Source organism: Rhopalosiphum maidis, chromosome 1 (genome assembly GCF_003676215.2).
Source record: "Rhopalosiphum maidis isolate BTI-1 chromosome 1, ASM367621v3, whole genome shotgun sequence".
Classification (NCBI taxonomy): Eukaryota; Metazoa; Arthropoda; class Insecta; order Hemiptera; family Aphididae; genus Rhopalosiphum; species Rhopalosiphum maidis.
This window is the reverse complement of record NC_040877.1, coordinates 87,089,113-87,109,013: the sequence shown is the minus strand read 5'-3', so window position 1 is coordinate 87,109,013 and position 19,901 is coordinate 87,089,113. Positions and strand designations below refer to the sequence as shown.

At 26.9% G+C, this 19,901-nt stretch overlaps 5 protein-coding genes across 8 annotated transcripts; 3 read left to right on the top strand and 2 right to left on the bottom strand.

Moving 5' to 3' along the window:
* Positions 1-442: 442 nt before the first annotated feature.
* LOC113559085 (GTPase HRas) lies at positions 443-3,341 on the bottom strand. The gene is made up of 7 exons (XM_026964676.1): positions 2,902-3,341; positions 1,841-1,889; positions 1,719-1,747; positions 1,492-1,576; positions 1,286-1,428; positions 915-1,075; positions 443-854 (listed from the first exon to the last, which is right to left on the bottom strand). Exons 1-7 carry the CDS (start codon positions 2,930-2,932, stop codon positions 783-785), a joined length of 570 nt encoding a protein of 189 aa, XP_026820477.1. The 5' UTR covers positions 2,933-3,341; the 3' UTR covers positions 443-782.
* Positions 3,332-7,204, top strand: LOC113559086 (protein BRICK1). 2 transcript variants are annotated; one of them, XM_026964677.2, is made up of 5 exons: positions 3,332-3,443; positions 3,868-4,155; positions 5,031-5,150; positions 6,867-6,949; positions 7,015-7,204. In XM_026964677.2, the coding sequence occupies exons 2-5, from the start codon at positions 4,086-4,088 to the stop codon at positions 7,039-7,041; spliced, it is 300 nt and encodes a 99-aa protein (XP_026820478.1). In that variant the 5' UTR covers positions 3,332-3,443; positions 3,868-4,085; the 3' UTR covers positions 7,042-7,204. The 2 variants fall into 2 exon arrangements, with proteins under 2 accessions (XP_026820478.1, XP_026820479.1); XM_026964678.1 differs by lacking the exons at positions 3,332-3,443; positions 3,868-4,155 and adding an exon at positions 4,273-4,937.
* Positions 5,158-6,763, top strand: LOC113559084 (probable tubulin polyglutamylase TTLL1). Its single transcript, XM_026964675.1, has one exon. It carries the CDS (start codon positions 5,405-5,407, stop codon positions 6,620-6,622), a length of 1,218 nt encoding a protein of 405 aa, XP_026820476.1. The 5' UTR covers positions 5,158-5,404; the 3' UTR covers positions 6,623-6,763.
* Positions 7,205-11,014: 3,810 nt separating the features above from the next.
* On the bottom strand, positions 11,015-15,418 carry LOC113556928 (SHC-transforming protein 1). 2 transcript variants are annotated; one of them, XM_026962162.2, is made up of 9 exons: positions 15,217-15,418; positions 15,004-15,129; positions 14,844-14,914; positions 14,719-14,779; positions 14,331-14,504; positions 13,978-14,263; positions 13,749-13,892; positions 13,561-13,670; positions 11,015-11,557 (listed from the first exon to the last, which is right to left on the bottom strand). In XM_026962162.2, the coding sequence occupies exons 2-9, from the start codon at positions 15,100-15,102 to the stop codon at positions 11,315-11,317; spliced, it is 1,188 nt and encodes a 395-aa protein (XP_026817963.1). In that variant the 5' UTR covers positions 15,103-15,129; positions 15,217-15,418; the 3' UTR covers positions 11,015-11,314. The 2 variants fall into 2 exon arrangements, with proteins under 2 accessions (XP_026817963.1, XP_026817962.1); XM_026962161.2 differs by having other exon boundaries at positions 11,018-11,557; positions 15,213-15,418.
* A 167-nt stretch (positions 15,419-15,585) lies between these two features.
* LOC113557258 lies at positions 15,586-18,879 on the top strand. Of its 2 annotated transcripts, XM_026962675.1 has the most exons (6): positions 15,586-16,672; positions 16,741-17,005; positions 17,082-17,358; positions 18,439-18,559; positions 18,628-18,735; positions 18,845-18,879. In XM_026962675.1, exons 1-5 carry the CDS (start codon positions 15,764-15,766, stop codon positions 18,703-18,705), a joined length of 1,650 nt encoding a protein of 549 aa, XP_026818476.1. In that variant the 5' UTR covers positions 15,586-15,763; the 3' UTR covers positions 18,706-18,735; positions 18,845-18,879. The 2 variants fall into 2 exon arrangements, with proteins under 2 accessions (XP_026818476.1, XP_026818475.1); XM_026962674.1 differs by lacking the exon at positions 18,845-18,879 and having other exon boundaries at positions 18,628-18,828.
* Positions 18,880-19,901: the final 1,022 nt, after the last annotated feature.

The window sequence follows — 19,901 nt, the reverse complement described above, 5'->3', positions numbered from 1 at the left end:
AAAAACAATTATTAATAAAATATACATATGCTACATCTGATCACAAGGCAGAGTGGAAATAGAAATCTTCTAATAAAATAAGTTAAAGTAATTTGAACAGGAATTATAACATAGTTTTATATTGACCAAACGTATTAATTTAAATTAATGTTGTACATTTTAACTAGAAATAATTAAAGTATTGCATTTCGTTGCTTTTATACTATGATTTAAGTAAAATGAAAAAAGAAAAAAAGTAGTTGAACCAGTGAATTGTTCAAAAGATATGATCAATAGTATTGTTTATTGATGTTAAACAATAAAATCATGTACCTATTGAAAAAAAAAATTGTAGTAAAGCCTATGCACAAATCAATAGCTCCTATGAATACTGGAAGCACGATTTTGAGAAAAATAAATGGGGCAGGAAAATATTTTAGATAATCGAATAACACTATAAATATATATTTTTTAAATTTTTATTAATAATAAGACGATAAAAATAGCAATATTAAAATCGGATCTCAAAACAAGATGTCAACTTGTTAAAGGGGTCCTCTGTATAATGTTCTTTCTTTGAACATAAATTTCTATTGATCGGGATTCCAAAAGTTATTTGTTTTTTGTTTATCATTCAAATAAATATATTCAATACATGCTTTTAACTGAACAATATTATAAATGATGAAAACACACTTCCCTGAGCCTAAAGTGTGTTTACATTAATTAAAATATGACGAGGACACTCTTGTTAGGTCCTTTATTTAATTTAAATAAAAAAATTCCAATTGTTTCACTTATATTCAAAAGAGGTAACAGTGCTTGCGTTTCCTTCTTGGTTTTGCTTTACGTTTTTCTCGCAACCTTTGTTCTTTCTATAAGATTAATAAATAATTATAATACTAATATATACATACTATTAAATGACTACTTACATCTTTCCTAATTTCTCTGACCAAAGTGTAAAATGCTTCATCGACTCCTTGTCTCGTTTTAGCAGATGTTTCAATAAATGGTACACCATATTGTTTAGCTAAATCAGACGCTGCTTTAACATCTATCGCTCTACTTTGTAGATCACACTTATTTCCTACCACTGAAAAGTAAATTTAATTTAATGTAAGTAATTAATAAATCAATATTTCAAACAATTTATATTTTATCAAAATTTAAATAACTGAATGGATAATTGTAATGGTACTTGAAAAAGTAAGTTTAAATATTTTGACAAATAAACAAGATTACAAAAGAATTATTAATTTATTATTATAATAAAAACTCATATAATATTAACTTTGATACTTACAAACCATAGGGACATCTTCTGCATCTTTTACTCGTTTTATCTGTTCCCTGTAATTACTGATATCTTCAAATGATTTGGTATTATTAATAGCAAATACAAGAAGAAAACCTTCACCGGTTCTCATATATTGATCACGCATAGCACTATATAAAATATATATATCATTAACTTTTTGCATTCAAAAGTTACATAAAATAAAAACTCACCTATATTCTTCTTGACCCGCTGTGTCTAAAATATCGAGTAAACACGTTTCTCCATCAATTACTACTTGTTTACGATAAGAATCCTCTGAAAATAAACAGCAAAATTATTAATATAAATCATGATTCCATTAAATATATAAAATGTATCATCCAAAAATCAATAAAATAAATAGGTAATTACCTATTTAAGTTTGATTAAATAAAATAAAAACTAATATAAAACTAACCAATCGTTGGATCATACTCGTCCACAAAACTGTAAAAAAAAAATAATAATACATATAAGCTAACTTTAAACTTAAGTAATAGTAAAATGTTTAAACTAGTTATTGAAGAAATTAAAACATACTGGTTCTGTATTAACTGTATTGTTAAGGCACTTTTACCGACGCCGCCAGCTGGAAAATAATGTCAAGAAACGCATTAAGAATAATATAACATAATATTTAAGTAGCTGCTAAGGACAACATAGCAGCAATAATTATTCAATTTAATAGTTTTGTAAAATATAAAACTAGTAAATAGGCATACGGAAAACTGAACTAGACATAGGTTATGAAACTGATGAAAATATATTTTACAAAGTTTCAATTGTTTAGTATGTATTCGTAAATAGTGACTATAAATTATTTCACATTTTACAAATATTCATACACTTTAAACGATAATAAAGAGTAATAAATCAACTGTCTACAATGAATAATAATGTAGGTCTAAGTAAAAATTGAATATTAATTTGATGATGAAACTTTAAGGATGGAAATAGTTTTAAATGAATAATCATATATTAATACTGACCTAAATCAAAAAATAACTCTTAATAGAATGTAATGAAAATGTATTAAGTGAAATTGATAAGACAGAAGAATATACATGCAAAAATAAACTTTATAGACCTGAGGAGAATCAAGAACATTTTTCAAATCTTTGTCTAACCAACATCAAGAGTAAGATTCAGAGAGATGATTCCCAGATATAGTCCATCAAATATCATACAATATGAGTGTATGATGAACTAGTTTGGGCAATGTATGAGTGAAATGGAACGAGTGTGCTGATCAAATTGTACAGGGCAATTGCCAATTTATAGAGAAATAAACCTAAACTTGTTGAGAGGAAGCTTTCTGATATCTAGAAATCAGCACGAGTAACACACATAGGTACTAGGTATAACCGATCCACAGCCAATAACGCGTTCGTAGAGGGTCAACGAAACGCTAGCCGATAGCCATCGACACGGGCAAATCATACGATTTCGATGGATGCTGGGTACGGGGATCTAACACTCGGACCTTACAAGATATCTATACTCTGTCGGGATTTGTGACGATTGCCGGTGGCTTATAGCCTTTGGAGGTGCTCACGCACGATCGCTATACGTCCGTGGGTTGTGCAACAACTACTACTTACCACCGACGACGACCAGTTTGTATTCAGTCATTATTTAATTTTTTAATCGGCGTTCGGTGTTGTCGTCGTCGTCGTCGTCTGGTCAGTCAACAGCACAGCAAAACAAAGGGCGCTCTTGTACGGCGTTGTGGTCGGTGGTCACTGGTCCCGTGCGGTGCAACACACCGGTCGGCGGCGTTCGGCTTGACGACGGCGTCGACTTGGACCGCGGAGGCGATGACAATAATCACGGGTAACGACAATATCGCGGAAAAAATACGCGAAACACACCCCGACCGTAATGTGCACCGATTAGCGAAGACGGAAAAAAAGGTGTTTTGGTTTTTTCCTTCTTTCTTTTCTTTTTTTTTTTATTATTATTCTCTAAAAGGGGCGTGACATTTATTTATTTATTTTTTGTTTACAGCACAGCCATCTTTTGTACGGCGCACGCAGCCTGTCCAACTGTCCGCTATGTACGTTCCTCGGCGCGCGCGTCGCAGTCGTCGTCGTCGTCCGTCGTAACTCGTTACTCGCACTTCGTAGTCTTCGTCATTGATAACGTAATGTCATAACTCGTAATCATAATAATAATATATTATAAAAAATATCGTCGTGCTACCGCAATGGGTATCCGCTGTTAGGTGAGCACCGGTAGCCGTTAGGCCGCAGCAGTTGTAGGTGTAGTCGGTTCGTTTTCAGGTTTAAAATTGTTTTATTCCGTTATTTTTCGAATGGATGTGATATCATTACGGAAAATCGAAATCGTCGAATTTGAAAAAAAAATCACTGTGACTTTTATTCTATATTGCAACCACGAGTTGCAAGCCCATAAATAGAAATATAGTTTCTACAATTTACTTATTATCCGTTCGGGCCGAGACTATACTCGGTGGTCACTTGTTTTATATATATTTCTTATAATTTGTAATATTTATTTATATGTTATTAACAATATAAATTAAATTTACGATATTATTATCGTAGGTACTCGCCACTATGTAATGGAAATTGGAAATTAATCGACGGGTACCAGTGGGCGGTGGTGATCGAGCAAAAATCCGTGAGAAACGTTTGCGATCGTACCTGATTGCCGTTCGTGTCACACTGGTGACTGGCGACGACGTTCCGTCGTGTGATAACACCAAAACAGAATAGATAATATTATTGCGCCGATAACGTACTTTTCTCCCCCGCCGACGACAATGACTCAATTTTTCAATGATAACACATTGGGCTTTGGACACCGATCCGTGGAGCTGTACAGTAACATAGGTCTATAATTCTACATAACATTTGTACCAAAAAAGTTTCGTCCAAGTACTTTGTGGTAAAAATGTTTAATAAAAGAAATTTTTTTTAAAACGAGTAATAATAGAATGATGGTGTTTTAATGGAAACAAGGGCGTTAGAATAAATTCAATTTGAAATACAACTCATGTGAAACAAATATATATTTACACAAGAAAACGGTGACAAAATAGATTTCATAGAATCAATCTATTACGTCATAATTTACTCTACGATTATAGATCCTATGTGTGATTTACACTACGCCATATAATCCTATGGCCTTGGTCGTTGATAAATGATAATGTGATCATTGAGATCTTAGAATGTGACACCACAGAACAATATCACATATCTCTATGTATATCTTAGTTTGTGGAATGTGATAAACAACTACAGTAATTTTTTCACACAGATATATCTATATCTGAGTTTTTTCATATTGCACACTGCACTATACACATATAGATAAAGAAAATATCCTTTATCTATGCACTACGAGTAAACCCGCCCACTCATTACCAGGACTTACCGGCCAACGCTATCTTTATTCTATGAACATTGAGCAGTCACTGACTACTAACTACCGGAAATCGAAATCATAGATTAGAGATTAGATCACATTCCGGATCCATTTGGCGTTACCCTTATTAGTTCGACAATATTATTAATTAGTGTCTAGTTCACTACAATAACTACAATAGTATCATCGCCGTCAGTTGTTACTCGTGTCTAGTCCAGTTTTCTCGAACTAGACTCCACAGTCGGTGAATAAATATTATTACTGTTATTACTCGTCAGTGACTGACCAGCGACTACTGTTTATCTGATACATTTTGTCGTTCACGTATTTTCCATAGCCATGGGAGGACCTAAAGAAGGCGTTCAAAAACAAATACAACAAGACTGGGCTAACCGCGAATACATTGAAGTGATCACTGGCAGCATAAAAAAAATTACAGATTTTCTCAATTCATTTGGTAAGCACATAACATTATTTTGATTGTAGTCCCATGATAAATCGTGTTATGTATCCATTTTAACATAGGTACACTCTTTATTTTATATTTTAATCATAATTGAGTAAAGCTCTAAAATACTTAAGTATAATTTTTGTTACCATGGACACATCTATTTATAACATTGTTTGATCAATCTACATTTAAGTTTTTAACCTGTAGTCTTACAATTTTTAATTAAACCCTTTCTTCAACACTAGTTTTTTATCATTATAATGAAAATAACATATTGTACAGATGTGGACAGGTCAGTTGTATTAAGTAATTTTGAGAAAAGAGGCTGGGTACACGTTGGCCCCGATGATGATTGGAACTTTTACTGGGCTGGTATACAAACATGTCGTAGTCTATTTAGTATTGACAGTGGCTATAGAATGCATGACAACCAAATGATTAATCATTTTCCTAATCATTATGAACTCAGTCGTAAAGATATGTTGATAAAAAATATTAAACGTTATAGACGTGAACTCGAAAGAGAAGGAAGTCCATTAGCCAAGCGTTTGGATGGAAAATACTTATATTTAGATTTTATTCCAGTAACATTTGTGCTACCAGCAGATTATAATTTGTTTGTAGAAGAATACCGCAAGGTTGGCCCTAGTACATGGATTATGAAACCAGTCGGAAAATCTCAAGGAACAGGAATATTCCTTATTAATAAATTATCAAAATTGAAGAAATGGTCTAGAGAAGCCAAGAATAATAATTTCAATACATCTACCATAAAGGAATCATATGTTATTTCTAAATATATTGATAATCCATTACTTATTGGTGGTAAAAAGTTTGATCTTCGTTTATATGTTTTAGTCACATCTTTTCGTCCATTAAAAGCATACTTATTTAAGTCAGGCTTTTGTCGATTCTGTACTGTCAAATATAATACAAGTGTTGCTGATATAGAAAATGTATTAATCCATTTGACTAATGTCTCTATACAAAAACAAGGGGATGAATACAACGGTATACATGGCGGTAAATTAAGCATTCAAAATTTGAGATTATTTTTAGAAAGCACAAGAGGAAAAACTGTAACTGAAGAACTTTTTGATAATATTGTTTGGTTGATAGTTCATTCTTTAAAGTCAGTGAGTTATATAATGGCTAATGATAGACACTGTTTTGAATGTTATGGTTATGATATTATAATTGATGATAATTTAAAACCCTGGTTAATCGAAGTAAATGCATCTCCTTCACTAACATCTACTACAGCAAATGACCGTATATTAAAGTATCAATTGATTGACAATATGTTAAGTGTAGTTTTACCACCCAGTGGAATTCCTGATGTACGTTGGAATAAATGTCCATCTCGAGAGGCAATGGGAAATTTTGAGCTATTAATTGATGAAGAGTTAGCAGCAAAAGATAAACCTGGACCTTCAAATAAAATTGATCTAAAGGATAGATTAAAGCGAAAGACCTAGACATTGGAAAATTAATTAGTGCGTGAGATAAATAATATGTAATTAATTTAAACTTAAAACATCTTTTTTATAAATATAACAATATTAGTAATATTATAATTAAGTATTAAGATACCTAGTTTACCTACCCAATTTGTAATTTGTTTGTAAATCAGTGATTCGTAAAATTATTCTTATTTCATAAATGTTAACTGGGAAGTTTTTATTGTGAAATCTATTGATTAATTAATTTTTTATTTTACAGATATGTCATGTCGATCTAGATTAGCTATTTTAAATGAAAAATTAACTACACTAGAAAGAAGAATTGAATACTTAGAAGCACGGGTAAAAAATTTTATATTTGTATTAATGTGTATCAAGTTATTAAAAAAAATTTTTTTATCTTTTAGGTTACTAAAGGAGAAACTCTTTCATGAACATTGCTGAACAAGTTGGAAATACTTGTGGACTTTATTTAAATTTTCCAAAGTAGTGTTATTTTACTAGTCTTAAGTAATTTATATTTTTAATCACATCAAATTTATTTTATATGTTTATAATATTGTATAATTTAAGATATTAAACTTTTAATTATTAGGACATTGTTTTTGGTCTAATGTGTATTATTAACTCTTTAATGAGTTGATTATTTTTAACTATAACTTTCACAGAGTGAATTTATTTAAAAAAAATTAAATAATATGTTTTTAATTTATTTAAAACAATAACGTCACATTTATTTTATAATTGAAAGGGAGGACTTCAATTCACAGATTACCACAAATATATATTGAACTATCACATCCTATGAATAACGTTATATACATCAATACTTATCAAAGGGTTAAAGTTTTATATTATATATATTTTAAAAGTTCTTAAAAATATATCATTATCACTCCAACACTAAATCGTTTTACTATTGACATACCCCATTCTAGTCTTACCAATATAGCAATTTTTTTAAATAACGCCTGTATGAGTTTTTCTAGTCTATATATTAAAATTGCCTTATTAATAATATTAATGATCATTTAAATTAACTTATAAATTTAATCCAAATAATGGAGAATAAAAATAAATCTACACGCTTAAGTTTTACTGCAAGTCCAAAAGTCCGTCCTCCGATAACATTTAATAATAAAATAATCCTCATAAATAACTCAATTAAATATATAGGCATTCATCTTGATGAAAAAAATATCGCTAAAAATGAAAAGTTCATAACACATTTCGTATTAAAACATATCTATTTTATTCATCTATAAAATATTTCTCTGCAAATAACCCTTTAATTGTATGATGAGTTATGGTATCCAAATTTGGATATATACTAGTTTCAAACCTGTGTTCGTTCAATCCTTCCAATCAGTTAAAGTTAACATATTAACATATTATCTTATTCTCTCACCTGCTACCATTCACTACAAAAATCGCATTCTTAGCATTATAAAACATCCAAATCTCCCAACTTTTAATCTTTTTTTTTGCTCACATTTCGACAATATCGATTTTTTTATTTTATGCTGTAATTCAAAAACGAATCATTGTAATTACTTGAACTTTTCACCAAATGTTTATATTAGCGTTATATATTTACAATTGAATTTTCAAAATATGACTTTTTGAAATACCAATAAAAAAAATTTGGCATTCCAAAATATCTTTAAAATTTAATTAAAGGTTTATTATAAGTTATACTTATTGTACTAAAAAAAAAATCAATAATCATTAGTCACAATTTTTGTTTATAGACGTTTAAAGTTTAAATGTTTTCAAAATATGTCAAAATTGCGAAAATTTATAAGGAATTTTGTAGTTGAAAATTCATAAAATTGTTGATTTATACCTAATGTTAAGAACCCAATACAAGGTTCTTCTTCAGTTTTCCTTCAAACAACTGTAAAAAAAAAACTGCTGTGTCAATTCAGAAAAAATTTTATGAGCGTATGAAATTTAAATTTTTAAATAAATAACGATATATCCTAAAACGATTTAAGATATTTTTTGTTATTCAAAAAACCTAACCAGCATTTTCTGTATAAAATATTTCACTAATGTCTATGATAGTTATAGACATTTAAAATATTCAATTCTTTTAACCTTGCCATATGAAATTACGCAACCTGTCCTAAATCCTACTTGAAAAATAAATTAATTGTATCAAAAAAAATAATACCTATATTACAATTTAAATATAAGTAATATAATATATCTTAGTCCAACAAGTCATCTCTGTTCACAATCGTTTTTTGTATGCAATGATAATATCTATCATTGCATTCAAATTTAACATACCTATCCATAACAGTGACTCACTCAACGCCTAAAGCACAGCAGAGCGGTATCCACTTGCTTACCTTTTTTATTTATTATTATTAAAAAATAAAATGTACATGTTAAAATTCTAACTTTTGTGAAGGCGTTCACTTGAGCTCAACAGTTATAGAAGCTTAAAAGGCAAAATATGCACTATAAAATGATAAAATATCCATGTCAAAATGTTAAATATGCACAGAAACAAATGTAAAAAATGTATTTATATTAAATAATTTTAAAAAAAGCACTAATTGAACATGTTTTAACATGACACACTTTCATAGCACTCTGCTACATTTTAAGTCAAACCAAGTCCCGAGCCCTGGTTATCATAATAACGGCAAAACCATAACTCAAATACTTCTATTGAACTATTTTGTTGAACTGTTCCATGATACTACCAGTTATAGGATATTTACCCTTCTAAGATTATACAATATAACTGTAAACTGTTTCTTAGTTCTTATTCAAATATAATATATTAATAATTATTTTATAGAAGTATCAACACATACCATATGTTATAGTAGTCAAGTTAACTCAATTGTTTTCATTCTAATAAATTACAAAGGCCATTATATTAGGCTAAGCGTTAAGCTCATACAAATTTTAATTTGACATAAATATTCACAGATCATGTATAAAATATAGGTAATATTTTTTTAAATATTCCTAAACGTGGAAATTTTTACATTTTTACAGTATCTGTTTAGATAAAATGTATTTAATACCACTTAATAACATTGACAAATATTAAAATTGGTTCTAAGGTTATATGTAAACACCTTGTATTTAGATTTAGTGGCCAACATTAAACAATTATAAGACATTTAATAATTAAAAATAAGTAGCATGAATATAATATAGGTATATTATAGTTTAGGTTAAAGAAAAATTACAAAATGATTATAACAAAATGTGTAGTAGAAATTATGACACTATGAAAACTATAACTACAAAAAAAAAAAACAAATAATAAATTATTAACAGGAATAATTGTTGATTTTTTCAAACAAAATATTGGTACCTTATACAAAAATTAATGTGAGTATAAATTATAATATTATTTACAACAAACATAATATATATTGTATTATTCATTGAATTTGTCCTGTATATTTTCATAAATAATAATGTACATCCTTCGATTAATTTCTATAATATGTTAATCACAAAATGATAATATAATAACACAAAAATGTTAAATATATGATGAGTATATAATAAATTAATAATGATAGTGAATAAGTTTAAATAAATATACATAGCTCACGTTTGTAATAAAACTCATAATTTTTTTTTTAATATTACAATAATTTAAGTATTTAGTATTTACTGTCCAGTATAAATTATTAAATTATTTTTTTAACTGTGTTTGAACAAATTTTGAATATTGTTTTAATTATTCTTATATGAATAAGAATATTTTTTATCTACATTTGTACGACTTTATTATACTTTGTAAAATGTTACAAAAAAGTAGGGTTAAATTTGCATACCTGGTTGATTTTTATATTTATGTAACAGTTCATACCTACTGCTATATTAGGTATTGTTTCTAATCAAATAGAATATTTATTATTCTTGTTTATCTAACTGTTTATAAAAATGAAAAAGATAAACTCTTTTCATTTGTTTATTTTTTTTCTAATTATCTATTTATAGATATTAAAATACAAAAAAAAAAGTTACATCTATAAAATTATAACTAATTGGTAACAAAACAAAATATTTAATTTTTTCTTAATTCAATTTAAATGAATGAATCTACAATCATATAAATGTATTAAAATATACTTATATCCACAGAAAAGATTAAACTCACTATCTTCAAAAATAACATTGTAATGTATGACTAATATATTAACAATGGTTTATTAGGCAAGGTGTATATGTATAAATATCATTCCTGAGCCATTACTCCTTAAAAATTATATAAATTATAAATTTGTATGCATAGAAATATATTCAATTGAGAAAAAATTAATACACATATTAAGGTCTAATTAAAAATTAAAATAATGAATATATTATACCAGTGGTTTGTAAAAAAATCTAAATGTATAATACCATTGACATATCATACATATTTTTATAACATAGACATGTCTTAATATAATATATAGTATTTATATTTTATATGCTTATGGGAGCTGTGTGAATTGGTGAACATTATATTATTATAAGACTGAATTTTACGGTATTTAATAATTAATAATTTAAATAAGTAAATTAAAACTGAAAAACACCACTGGTTAATGCATACAAATTAATGACAACAAACGCTATTGCCTACATCAATTTATAAATATATATATATTTTAGTAATTAAACATCCAAATATATAAATAAATATTTGGTAGTTGGAATGGGTTAGGTAAAATAAAGCTATTAAAATCTAGTTCGCGGCACTGGATATCTTAAAATGAGAGCACTTTCAGCTGACATAATAGGCAATTTGTTTTCACTATGATAGTTCACCAAATGACTGACACTTACAAACATACGGTCTTTAGTTCGAACTGCGCCTTCTGGATCAATTAAAAGTAAGTGTTTCTTCACATCCCCTTGAAGACCTGTTAATACATATTGTCCAGGAGATCCTTGTGATTCTCTTACTAGAAAATCACCATCCTATAAACACAAAAACATTTTATACATTTTTTCTATAAATATTTTTCATGCATCTATCTCTTTTCAATAATTAATACCTCTTGGCTCTAAATAAACTATTTGTAACTATACAGGTATCCTGTGAGAATTTACCCATTGCAATATCTCTTTAAATGATGGAGATAGGAGATATCATAATTCTGGTTTTTTAATAAAATTAAAATTCATAGGGACAAGAACTACAAATATTTCATGTTTTAATTTATTTCAATGTTTTTGTAAAAAAGTTAAAAATAAATTTTTTTTATTTAATCATTTTCAAAAAAATTGAAGATAGCCATTTTGTAGAGTTCATTTTTATAAAAATATTAATGTTTCAACATTTTAAATTAATTATTCTCTTGATTTTAATATTTTTTCTAGTTTCGAGAAAAACACTGTAAGTGTTTGCCGTACAAACATGCGGGCCATGTTTGATACAATAATACCACATCGTATTAAATAATTTTCACTTTTTTTCAAAACTAGAAAAAATATTAAAAATAAAGAGATTAATGAAATTAAAATGTTGAAACGTCAATATTGTTGAACTTTTTTAACAAAACATTAAAATAGATTAGAACATGAAATATTTGTAGTTCTTGTCTCTGTGAATCTTATTAAAAAACTAAAATTATGATATCTTTATTATTTCAGAAGATATCACAATGGGTAAATCTTCATGGAACACCCTGTCCGTGTACCTATATATTTTATTTTTATTTTAACTTAAAAATATATAGATATAAAAAAATTTATGTTTTGTTTTCATTTCAATAATTACAATAAATTAATTATTATGAAGTAATTATTTTAATATACAAGAGCAAATGATAATTTTTACATCATAAAATTAGCTTTTTTACATAATATTTATCATTGAGACAATGAGACATAATTATTATTATTATTATATTTAGCTGTGATTAATTTTTGGTTTATATTTATAAATTACAATACAATCTATGATAGCCAATAGTTACATCTGTTTCTTATTTTTATATTATGGTATAATAATAAATTAAAAGTAAAAAGTCATCTTTATTATTTTAATTTTTTTTTTTTTTTATGTCAACTATGTGAATAAGTAAAATGGCCTTGTCATTCATATAATATAGAAATTTTGACTTTATGGAGTATTGGAGTGAATAATCTTTCATATTGTGTTTAATGTAAATTTTGAATAAATTCAAATTATAAAGTTTTGGGAGGGCGGGGGATTTTTCAATTTCCCCCTCCCATTAACCTTTTTTTTTATCCCCCCTTTCAGAAATCATGTCTACGCCACTGATTATGTTTAATTGTTTTAAAGGATATTATGGAATTTACAAATATTTTATCAAAATATTTATAATCTGTGAATATTAATTATACATGCTACTGTAACTGATATGTCTAATAGTACTATAAATATACTAAAAGAGATGCAATCAGAAATTGAATGTAATAATAAATGGAATGAAGCAATGGAGATGATTAATATAAATAACACTGATCCTCCCAAAATACCTTGAAAAAAAAATGTTCTTTGTAGGCTAGGAGGTGGAAGAAAGGGATCTCAAACTTTGGATTTCAAAGAATATTATTGTATCAAAATTTACTATCCAACCTTATATATTATAATTAGAGAAATTCAACAAAGTTTTCAAGAAACCAGCTAGATATATTAAATGGATTAAAATTATAACACTAAAATTGTTTACCAAATTACGCCACTGAAAAGGAGGATATCAAATCAGATGATTCATTAGATTTGGTGACTAGGATAATGGTAGAAAATTTCAAGAGAATAAGAAAATATGATAATCTTAAAATAGAATTAAAAAAAATGAGATAGGTGAACAATTGCTTTTTTAGGTAAGCATCTATCTAGCTCAGCTGTGATTAAATCATATCCAGAGCATTTTTTAAAGGAGTATTTATTGATGACACATTTGTTAACATTATACTTCCAAGCCCTGATTATTATATAATATTCCACTTACATGTTTTAGTAATGCTTCAGCATGCTGTCTTGTAATGCTACCATGAAACCAAATTTCATCTTGTAATTTTGGTGTCATTACTGGAAGAGGTTCATGATCCACAAAAGGTTCTAAAATATTTTATTTAAATATAAACTGGTACATTGATTATATTATATTGTTTTTAAAAGATTATAATGATAACATACGCATATCAAATACATCACGAGGTTGTGAATTGTGGTTTTTATTTCCAACTACAAAATCATTAACATAGTTATGAGCAGGATGTGGTACAGGTGGTGGAGGTGCTTCACAATTCAAATCTATTAGATTATTTGAAACTAGTCTTTCTAAAATTATAATTCATTCAGTGTCATTACTTACTATAAAAAAATAATTTAAAATTTAAAATATTAATTTATTTAATTTATTAACCTCTATTACGATGATCATGATACGAGGGAAGAGGTGGTACAGGTGGTGGACCAGTTTCTGGAGGAGATTTTCCTGGTAAATCATTATAGTATTCTCGCTCATCGCGTGTGCTTGAACTTAAAACTGGTGCAGGTTTTGTTAAAAATTGTTTAAAACGTAAATCAAAGGCTTGGCCAATAGTTGTAATAACATCTTGTGCTAACTCGCCTTCTCCACACTCCAGCACATAACATGCACGCCAGTCTTTTATGTCTTTTGCTACAAATGCAACAAAGTCTATTGTGTCCTAAAATAAACCATACCAAAGAGATATTTAATAAATAGAAGATCATTTAAAATTCAATTGTTCTTACAGCATCGCCCCCAGATGCAAAAGATATCCTAGGCATATCATGTGTAGAAATTACTGCATGTGAATCCCTAAGTTTTAAAGTCAAACATGTGCTAGATATAGACAAAGTAACATTGGATCCTGCATGATCCATAATTGAATGATCACCAATAAGTCTTAAAATTTTTTTATCCACCTATAAAATATAAAAATTTTTGTAAAAATAAAGGTATTATTAATTAAAATGAATTATGTTTTTCAATTTTTAATTACAGTCGAACTTGGTTAATTCAAAGTTGAAGGGACCGGAGTAAAGGTTTGAGGTATTGACGATTTTGAGTTAAAAAAGCTTGAGATAAGCAAGTTCGACTGTACTTTCATATACTAAGAAATAAAATAATTCGATTTACTTTTCGTTTTTTATCAGCAGTTTTTAGTCCAGCTGCTTCACAAACTTTATTTATACATTCCCTAAGAAAAATGCATTATCAATAAAAATAAATTATTTTAAGATTTAAATAATATTTTAACTTACTTGGCTACTAAAAATCGTGTATCAAAATCTAAACTTTTCATAGATGTCAGTACTTCCAAACAGCCAATATACTAAAAATTTAAAAGACAATATTTTTTAATAATAAATCCAATCAATAAACAATCATAAATAAATTAACTCAATAATTATTAAAACTTACTCGAACTTCGTAACAAACGCTACTTCTCGTAATAACATTGTCTGGATGTAACCAACCTCTAGCTGGTTTATTCATGAAACTTCCCCATGAATCTGGCATTTTAACTAATAACCTAATAACGTACTTCTGAAATTGTTTATTAATACGATATAAAGGTTAGAAATAATTTTTACACTATTTTAATCAATAATAAGTTTAAATACAATTACCTACTAAAGAAGGTTATTGTAATTGTTTTCCATTATCACAATAAATATTTCAACAATCACAGCAATAACTATTTAAAAACGAAATGCACACATTTTTTGTTGAACAAAGAAACTAATGTATAATGTATGTAATTTTTCTTACGAAAATTTTTATTAAAGTACTCACTAGTCACTATAACAAGTTTCTACCTACAACTACTCAATACATAATACATTTGTCAACATCTGGAACAATATTTAGTGGAAAGAGTAATTTCATTCATAACTGATTACAATTTTCTTATCATAGTGCTAAAAGTGATATAACCATAGAATTTAGTCCGTGATATAACCATTAACCACGGAACAACTGATTATAATAATTCATTGAAAAACCGGGCCTTAATAGTTATTACTTGTTAGTTATTTGAACTGAAGTTATAAATTAATATACTAGGGGCTAGTTTAGTTATTATGTCCTTCAAGAACTTAACTTATTAGGTATCAAGTTTCAAAATCTACAATCAATAATATCTTGCATCTACTTTGTTTTATTAGGAAGTCAATCAAAAATGTTTTCTAGAAAATATTTTTTCACCAATGTTTTTATTAAGTCATTAAGTTCAGTCAACACAAATTGTTATTTTAAAATATTAAAACAAGTTAAAAACCATTCGACATTTCATAAATGGACATTAGACTATTTCAGAAACCAACCACAGTACAATAAGTTTGTATTAAAAAAACCTATAACTGAAGACAACAAATCTATAAATCCTATAAATTTAAATACAACTTCTACTGACGAATTACTTATAAAATATTTTTCATTGACAAATGTTTCCCGCTATGAAATTGATAAAGAACTAGAAAATCGAGTAAATGATATGTCAATTAATCAGATACTTGCCTTAATGGATGCCTGTTTATCTGGAAAAACTCAGTTTCACAAAAGCTCAAGATCATTTAAAAAATGCATTGAATTAATGGATGAATTATGGTTTCGAAGACCTGACTTAACTACTTTGCAAACAATACAGTTGATTTATTATGTTAGTATACACAAAAATAAGTCGAAACAAGTGGTCGAATTTGGATTACAGAAATTAATGAATGAATTCAATTATTTGAAAAAATTAACTGATGAAGAATTAAGTGTTTTAGCTGTGGCAACATACAAAAGTAGTGCAAAAGTTTATGATAAAATGCTGAGAATATTTGCCTACAGGGTAGAAAAAAACTTAGACAATCTTTTACAAAACCCTTTGAATTTTGTATCTATGATTAAACCACTAAAAAGAGCAAAGTATCATGACCCTATACTATTAGCTCATCTAATTAATACATTAAATAGTAATAAAAATAACAAAGTTTTAGAAGATGTGACTAGCAGCATTCATCTTCTTACATACTTTGCAGATGCAAATTGTGGTGATGTAAACTTTTTGCAACATTTAATTGATTCTATTGGGGATACTATGGTAAACTAGACTTATTTAAGCATTATTTTCTTTTATATACTCATCTTAGAAATTATTTTTGTTTTCAGATTAATGATCGTTTAAGAAATTACCGAGTTAAAGATGTTTCTAATTATGTTTTTTCAGCCAGTTACTTAGGTTTAACTCCAAAGAATCCTAATGTCTGTAAAATAATTATTGGTTTCTTAAATGTCGTATTTAACTCTAAAGAAAAATGCCAAAAAATGTCCAAACCATTAATAGGAATGTGCTTATCAATGTGGATGTTGAATTATAAACCAATACAATTAATGCAGTTTTTATTTTTTGAAGTACCTGTTGCAGCATTAAGAAGTAAATTATAATTCTAGTACCTATATAAATATATCTTTATGATTTAATGTTGTTAATTTATTTATTTTTTATAAAGTGCCTAATGCTCACAAACAAGATAATAGACTCAATCTTTTATTAACATGTGCTCATATTGAACAACCTGATTTAATAATGGGATGTCATGAATTAATTGACGAAACTACTAACTCCATGCCTGATCCGTACAAACATTTAGCGGAACGTCCATTCTTGGTAACGGTATATCAATCCCTGCAGAAACTATCTCATGAATTGAATATTATGAATGTGGCATATAATTTCAGTATACCTCACTTAAGAATATTAGGAATAAAAATTATTAGAACAAATGGGTAAGTAGACAAATATTTTATCATGACTTTTTATTTAGATTTATTAAAGTTATTATAGTTACTGTATGCTCTATAATTTATAATTAATGTATATATATATATTTTATTTATAAGTAATATCTACAATGTTTGAACATTTGCGTGAATGGAAAAATTGTTAAATATATTTTTTTTCAACAAGTAATACTGCTTTTATAATTGTACTAATGTGTCATATTAAAATGTTTAACAACTTTTATCTACAAATACAAATATCATAAATTAAATGTTATAAAAAGACACAAATTAAAAACTGACACTATTTACAATTTATATATAAAATAATAAAAGGAAAAAAGTAGGTAATTGCTCTGCTGTACATTAGGTGTCGAGTATACCTTATCCTTGAAAAGTAAGTCACTATAATGTATGTGGTAAATCTGAATACAATTATAAATCATTTCATAAAAGAAAACAATTCCAAGTGAAGACAATCTATCAGCCTTAATTTTTACGTATACATATATGATATGTTTGTTAAAATTTCAAGCCTTAGCTATAGAAAATTAACAATAAAATAATTAACAAACTTTTGTGAATTTTTTCAAAGTTTGAACTTCAAAGGCTAATAAAAAAAATATGACTATGTATTTTGATTTTTTTTAGTTCATTTTTATCAAATAGAATTGTCATAGGTTTATAGAAAAAAAATTGAAAATATTGAGCTATTTATTTATAGCTCAAAAAATGAGTTATACAATATTAAAAATTTTATCATGTATAGACAAAGCTTGTATAAATATTTGATGAAAGTCTAAAGTATCTAAGTTTTTTTTGTTTTAGAACCAAATACTAGTTTTACCTAAAAATTTGTTTTTCTATAATTTTTTTTCCTGTGATTTTGAAAAAATACTTTGACTTTTTTACTTATGACCTCCCAAAATACAAATTAAATCCAATTTGCTAAACCACCCCTTAATTAAAAATCAAAAGAATTTTACTGCCCCAAAAAATGAAGAAAAAAAACATTATAAAGTCGATACATCTTTTGCTTTGCTCAAAATCTAGAATGATAAATTTTTATATATGTTTGCTTTTCAGTGATATCATTTATCTAGAAGTTTTGGATAATAGTAATTGTCTTTATGATACATCAATTCCAAATGGTATGATGAAACTCAAATTTCGTCTTGAGTCAAAGTTAAACTTTTTTGTAATTAAAGTAAGAAAAATATTTTTAGTATAAATAATTAAAATAATATTCCTTTTTAAATAATTTGTTTTTTCTAGGTAAACCAGAAAGAAAATACCTTGCATAATCCAATAGCATTAAAATGCCACCTGAAGTCATTACTATCCAACAAATAAGAGAAACTTTTTATGAATAAAATGCAAGATGTAGGTATTTTTCTCAGTTGAATATTGAAATTTATTTATAAATTAATTATTATTAATTAAGTACTAAGTAATTATAAATGAAAAATAAATACCATTGTCTAAATTCTAGTATTCATTAACTAATATCAGTGTATAGTTTTGAAGATTATTTTTAAAATTAAACTCATGACAGATACATGAATAAAAACTTTGTCCGTTCTTTTTATTCCAGTAAGTAAATCTACTTTTGTCACTAATTGTTATTAAATTTTCTTCTGCAGTATTATGTCTTTAACCATTTATGTATTTATTCTGATTAAACAGGCAAGCCCAATCTTAATGGTATATAGGAACATAATAAAAATATACAGAATAAAATGTTGTAAGATGTACAAATATGTTTTAACTGATTAAATTATTAAAATATAAATTAAAATAAAGTTTTACCATATTAATTATAAAATACATTGGAATGACACATAAAAAGTATCGATCTGTCTAGCCTTAACTCATAAGACCAAACACTATAAATGTTAAATTTGATAACAAATCTGAATAATAAATATTACCATTCAATAATTTTGATATTAAAGGTTTTATCCTTCTACCTTGTAGTGAAAAGTTTCAAACATAATTGTAAAAATGTATACAAAGTTTGGCCAATGCTGAATAATATTACATTTATCATTTACAAGTCTTATAAAGCAGTTTTGTATAGTCCCAGGAAAATGTATTGAACCAGAAGTGTAAGAAGAATAAATTATTGAATTGAAATCTAAAGTTGATCTAACAAAGGCATAGTAGACTAGTAGAGTGATTTAAATGCTAGTAGATTACCAAAATTATTATAGCTTTATTTATAATGCCTAACATTGAAGATGCTCTATTTTGAATTTAGATTTAATAGTTATTGAATAAAAGAAAGGAGTCAAAATAAATAACTAAATCTTTCATGTGATTGACTCCATCTAATTCAACATTTAAAAATTATTTGTTTAATAAAGACAAACTTTTTCTAGGAGAAAGTAATCATATTTACATTTTAAATGTCCAAAAATGACTTGTTTGTATCACTCGATTATTTATGTTATATTTTTTACACTATAAAACAATTTTTTGTCATGACTTATTTTACTTTAAAACTATATAAATTTAATATAATTGTATTTTATGTTTATCGGTTTGTG